The sequence below is a fragment of the Girardinichthys multiradiatus genome, chromosome 3 (genome assembly GCF_021462225.1).
Source record: "Girardinichthys multiradiatus isolate DD_20200921_A chromosome 3, DD_fGirMul_XY1, whole genome shotgun sequence".
NCBI classification, from domain to species: Eukaryota; Metazoa; Chordata; class Actinopteri; order Cyprinodontiformes; family Goodeidae; genus Girardinichthys; species Girardinichthys multiradiatus.
The window spans coordinates 1,845,387-1,851,504 of NC_061796.1; the positions used below are offsets into that span (position 1 = coordinate 1,845,387).

Here is a 6,118-nt window from a genome sequence, read left to right on the forward strand (position 1 = left end):
GTCAAAATGACTGCAGGGTAAACAAAGTGCAGAAAACAACTGGAAGAGGACAGTCTAACATTTGTTTTTGTGTGTGTTGACATTTTTATTCAATCATGCAGACAAAAAAGACAATTTAGAAAAGCGATGTTTGACAAGATGTCGACAGCACTGTTTTACGTAAACTCATAAATAAGTATAACTAACAATAAGAAAACAAATAAGAACTTCATTTGTGCTGTACTACTTTCTATAGTCAGCCTGTATTTAAGTGAGTATGGTTTATGTCTGTTTTGTGTGCACAAAAAACTGACATAATTTGCAATTTATTCCTGTAATGTACATGGCATGGCATGAAGGTTTTATATATCCATGAAGGTTTTATATATCCATAATAATACATCCAGACGTTTTGTCTCATCATTTTCAGACGTAACAGTGTAGTAAAAGCTGAATTTTAAGCCATAATTCAAACAAGACTGTGACCTATCAGCACATATCAAAGCCTTGTGCAACTGAATTAACTTTAGAGGTTTATTTTATGTCCTTTATAACATTAAACCTTTTTAAAAGGGGTACATTCAGAATGGAAATTGGATTTCAAATATAGATCAGAATAGTTTTTTTACTGGTATTAATAGTGAACAAACCGTGCATCCTTTAAAAATGTAATGTGTGTGAAATTACAGATTATATCCAGCCATCTCAGTCCAGTAATCTGTCCATTTTTTTCTCTATCGCTGTCCATCCATCAGTCTGTGTATCCATCCATCCTTCTATCCCTCCCTTTGTTCATCAATCTAACCATCTGTTTGGCCATCCATCACTTTAAAAATCCATCTTTCCATCCAACCAAACATCCACCCATTTGTGCATCCTTCCATCCATCTCTTTGCTTATCATTCATTTATCCATCCCTCCGGTATTCTCTCATTCTTGTGTCCATCCATCCATCCATCCATTTATCCATATCTATAGCCTGACCAAGTATTAATATCTGCCATGAGTTCATGGTGAATTTGTGCATGCAGAGATAGTGAACTGACACATTAGTTTGTAATACGTTTCAATTATTAATAGTGAACAGCCTATAATACCAAATTTTTCATCTTAATGTGGAAAAGTGAGGTGTCAGTAATTAAAAGGTTTAGCTCACCAATCTACTTTTAAATTTAAATGGTCTCACTGGGGTGATTTAAACCTGATATAGTCATAAGCTGTGAAGAATTTGTATAACTTTATAGTCAAAGGCTTAGATTTGAAATCTCTTTTTGGGGAGGACATCTAACACCCATGAAGCTCCTTGCTGTGTCATGTGGACATGAATCCAAACACTGAATGCCCCTCTCCGCCCCCTACACAAAGCCTGCAGGGAAACCCTATCAGAGCGCAGAGCTGCAAGTTGCTATGACAGGAGGCAGAGGACGCCAGCTGGACCAGGCTCTCCGGGATTTACCGATCTTTGGCGATGCACAAGATCAGCTGCGTTTTTTATTTTACTTCTGCCGTAGAGCCTGTCTGATCTGATTTGTTTTTATACCTGCTCTGCTGATGTTTCTGCACGAAGGATGAAGAAAAAAAGTTGTTTGTTTTGTAATTTAACGTCATATTTAGTAAATCAGATTCTTTAAATAGAAAAGGTTTACTTTTGGGTGTGTTTTCCTGAAAGAAAGAGGTTGAAACACCACTTAGACTTTTTACCACTATATCCTAAATTACCGCCATGCTGTCCAGCGTGCGGCGGCACAGCCTCCGCCTCCAGTCGGAGCTCCACCGCTGGAGCATCTGCGACCCGGGCAGCCACCTCCTCCCGGACGGCCTCCTGGCCCGGGTCCCAATGTGCATCTCCCGCTCCAAATCCTGCGCCAGCTCCGCCGGGGAATCGGACGGGAGCCGCGGGAGCTGGTCGTCATCGGACTCGGTTATCTCCGTCGACTCCGCCGGGGGCGCGGTGGAGCCCGGGAGCCCGTACAGGGTGGTGCTGCTGGGGGCCAGCGGGGTCGGTAAGACTGCGTTCGCAAACATCTTCGCAGGCGGAGCGGACAGCATGGACAGCGATGACTGCGAGCTGTGTGGAGGTAGGACACATGTTTAAAATTACTACAACAATGCAAACCTTTAAAATTGCCTTGAAACAGCATCTGGTGTTTTCTGGTGAAATAGTTTAATAACTATTAGATAATATTAGACAAATAACAAATTTGCATTAAGATAATACATAGAATAGAATACAACATCAAATTCGCACAAATTAATATTTTGTTTCATGTTTATTTTCAGATGAAGTGTCTGATAGGGAAATTGAAGTTGACGGAGAGACTGCAACTATAATCCTGTTGGATACCTGGGATGCAGAGGTGAGAAACTACACTCTACCCTGATTGCTGCACTGTATTTTCCACCGTTAATTTAATCTAACTCCTTGGTCATCGTTGCAGAAAGGTGATGAGTGGACCCAGGAGCGCTTCATGCAGATAGGTGATGCCTACCTGCTGTTGTACTCTATTACTGATCGGGCATCGTTCCTGCGAGCATCAGAGCTCCGGATAACCCTACGTCGCTTCCGTCCTGCACGACACACCCCCATAATCCTGGTGGGGAACAAGTGCGACCTGGTGAGGCGCAGAGAGGTGTCAACAAGTGGTAAGAAGACACGATACCTGTGGGCCCTTTGCAAAAGTGCTTATAACTCCTGAACTTTTTCACGTTTTGCCAAGTTACAGCCACACATTTACGTGTCTTTAAGCCAGGTGTTTATGTGTTGGGCCAACAAAATGTAGCACATAGTTATGGAGTGGAAGAAAAACTGTTGGCCCCATATGTTGCCGGACAACTATTAGTCCTTCAATCCACAAATCTGTCCCTTAATGAAAGACAGGGTGGCATAAAGCCATAAGAAGACCTGTGTTCAGTTTGCCTTTAAGCCAACTGCAAAAACCTTGAAGAAGGGGCTATGGTCAGATGAGAACAAAATGATTGTTCTACATGCCAAATGTAATGTCTGATGGGAAACTAATATAAACACATGATGGAGGCAGGGTCATGCTGTGGGGGTGCTTTTATTATCAGGGACAGGGAAGAGTTGATGGGGAAATTGAAGGAGCTAAGTACAGCTAAGGCCAAAAAGAAAATGCAAATACAATTACACTTGAAAAGTTATGCTGGTCTATTACATAAATAATAATAATAATTACATCAAAGTTTTCTGATTGTGGCATAACAAAATGTGAAAAAGGCCAAGGGGTATGAGTTCTTCTGCAAAAGATTGTAGATGTTTTTACAAGTTCAAAGACATCTGAAAGTCTTTGAGTAAATAAGTAATTTTTTATTATTTTTTGCAGAGGCCCGTGCTTGTGCTGCTGTATTTGACTGTAAATTCATAGAGACCTCGGCAGCCATGCAGCACAACGTCTGGGAGGCTTTTTACGGCATCGTGAGACAGCTGCGCCTGCGACGAGACTCCAAAGAGGACAACAGACGTCGCAGGCACATACACTGTGAGAATCGCAGAGAGAGCCTTCCTGTTAGGGCCAAGCGTTTTCTCAACAAGGTGGTGGCAAAGAACAATCCCAGCATGGCGTTCTGGATCAAATCCAAATCTTGTCATAATCTGTCAGTACTGTAGACCACCCTGAATGCAGGGGGAAATCACCTGAGCAGAGGAAACAACTTAAAGGCTGGAGAAAAGAAGCTGTGGATCTTCCTCTGCCTCTGAGGAGCTTCGAGTTGGATGACTCTGTCCTCGTGGTGTTTACCATCCACCCTCCATTCAGCAAAGGTGGTGGTGTAGGTTTGCAGCATACCTATATAGGCTGTCATCTTGCTGTTGTAAACAGTCTGAGTGGACAGCAAGCTTCACAAGTAATGTGTTGGACATGTCATAAGTCATGGGACAGAAGTATGCTATTTGAGACATTTAATGGAAACAGAAAATGTAGTGATTTTTATTCTGTTTTCTTTGTTTGTTCTTTTTTTCCTCTTCATAATTTTTTCCATGTTTTGCCAAATGCTGTAATAATAACTGTACACTTTTCTACATATAATTTGTAGAACCTCTGTGATAATTACACATTTTCTTTTTATTTATGATGCAGTGTTTTATGCATTAATTGTAAGAACAGATTGATGATGTGTTGCATTTTGCTACTTTGAAACATTGCATGAAGAAATAAAGTGACATTTTTGTTTGGAAGAAAAGCGCAGCAGGGCCCTTTTGTGTCTTTTCAACGGTACTGATGAGAAGTCAAACTAGATGACTCATCTTTGGCACACAAAGGAGGCATACTACTAGGATTTATCAGCAACACAACTGATAAAGGATGAGTCAGGTGGTGGGAGAAACAGAGTCAGTCCCCTCTGCACGTCATTTCAAGGAGTGGACCGGTTGGGATTTGGGTTATAGAGCGACCCTAAACTTCAAGCTCAGAGCCTCAGTTTGAACTTGTTGAAAGAATCTGTTGCTAATGTAGCACTCACTGTGCTCTTCAAATCCCTCTAGGATTTCAGGGAAAGCAAGCAGATGGTTTTGGGCATGCTGGCGTTTATACAGTCCCATCCTTTACAGAACAGTGTCCCCTCAATCTGAATTCAAGGTTTCAGCTGCTGAATCTTTAACTCTGCAGTGAGAAAGCGAGCAGAACAAAAAGTGACTCACTCACAGCCTGATTCGTTGTAGATTTGCAATGTTTTCTCAGTCTAACCTGCAAAGCTCTACTTGGATGCCATCTTCCACTGGGCCACATGCAGCATAATTAAGCTTCTAGCAAAATTATAAATGGACATTTATGCACTCTTCTATATCTTAATGGTATAGTTCATTTAAATTAGATGGTTATTGATACAACCATTTTTTAACCAGAGTCTACAAACCCCCATTAGGGTTAAAGTTGGAACTTTGGTAAATTGATTCAAGAAGCTTAATGTTAGCCTGCTTTGTCTCAGATATCATTTTTTTTAAATAAATAAAAAATATAAAACAACTGAAATTCTGTGTTTAAGTTAGTTTCTTATTACATTTTATGTCCAAAAACAATCATTTCACCTAAAACATTTTAACTTCTCAATATCAACAGTTATTATTTAAATAACCTTCACTTCTGTTAGTCCCTCATTATTTTTATTATATCTTAATGGAAAATCCCACGAATTGTCAAGAATAGTGACAAACTCAAATTGAATTGTACCTGATTCTTAGATGCATTTGGTATCATTTTAACTAATTCTTTACTGATTTCTAACGTTTGAGCAGTATTCCTAATAGATTATTGTAAATTGTATTTCTTGAAAATATTTGTATGAATCAAGCCGAATCTCACGATTTATCTTTAACTATTGTACCTGTGTCATAACGGAATCTTAGGGTGTCAGAAATTGGACCCAAATATTAGGTAATTTTCAAGAATCCATACGACTCCTACAATTTAGCAGTTCTTGGCGATTCGTGCTATTCAGGCCTCTGTACAATAGTAGCGTAAGCAGGAAACCTTAGAGCAGCCAACGTCTTGCACTTGAGGTCAAACTTTCTGTCTAATAGTTTCATGTGTGCTGTGACCTTCTGCACCGTACAGATGACCTCTTAGATTTGAATTATGAAGCAACTGACTGCCAGATTAAGCTGTTAGTCTCTTTGTCTCCTCACACGGCTCCTTATCAGCTGTGCTACCAATGGAAATCTCCCAGGAGAGAGCCTAGGTGCAGAGTGCAAAGTCTGAGGGGAAATTAGAAAGTTAAACACAGACCTGTGAGTTACTTAAGAAATTCCTTTATTTCACAAATTATTTTTTCCTATTTGTACTTTTTCTTCACAATCAAACTAAATGATGTTTAAAAATGTTTAATCTTTGGATGGATTATCCTATATGGTTATTTTAGTTTCCCACTTATCAAAAAGAAAAACAATTTTCCTGTGTTTGAGTTTAAATGTAAGATTTGTGACTAATATCAGGTGGTGATGGATTTGTCTTCTATAGCACACTGTATGTGTCATTGTCCTGCTCTACCTGTCTCCGTCTATCAGGCCAGCTGTCTCCTCATTGGCCGGCTCAGTATAAAGGCAGGCTGATTAGACAATCATTAGATCCAATAAAACATTGATGGTTAACACTCTGGTTAACGTTTGACCAGACAGGATGAAGCTACT

At 40.0% G+C, this 6,118-nt stretch overlaps 1 protein-coding gene across 1 annotated transcript; it reads left to right on the forward strand.

The window, feature by feature from the left end:
- Positions 1 to 1,356: 1,356 nt before the first annotated feature.
- gem (GTP binding protein overexpressed in skeletal muscle) lies at positions 1,357 to 4,174 on the forward strand. Its single transcript, XM_047361478.1, has 4 exons — positions 1,357 to 2,057; positions 2,260 to 2,336; positions 2,418 to 2,622; positions 3,321 to 4,174. The coding sequence occupies exons 1-4, from the start codon at positions 1,703 to 1,705 to the stop codon at positions 3,602 to 3,604; spliced, it is 921 nt and encodes a 306-aa protein (XP_047217434.1). The 5' UTR covers positions 1,357 to 1,702; the 3' UTR covers positions 3,605 to 4,174.
- The last annotated feature ends 1,944 nt before the right edge of the window (positions 4,175 to 6,118 follow it).

Bases quoted from the DNA above. Each gene is read 5' to 3' on its own strand.
- gem (XM_047361478.1), top strand. From the start codon at position 1,703: ATGCTGTCCAGCGTGCGGCGGCACAGCCTCCGCCTCCAGTCGGAGCTC. The intron at 2,058-2,259 runs GTAGGACACATG...GTTTATTTTCAG, and splicing joins TGACTGCGAGCTGTGTGGAG to ATGAAGTGTCTGATAGGGAA. The intron at 2,623-3,320 runs GTAAGAAGACAC...TATTTTTTGCAG, and splicing joins CAGAGAGGTGTCAACAAGTG to AGGCCCGTGCTTGTGCTGCT.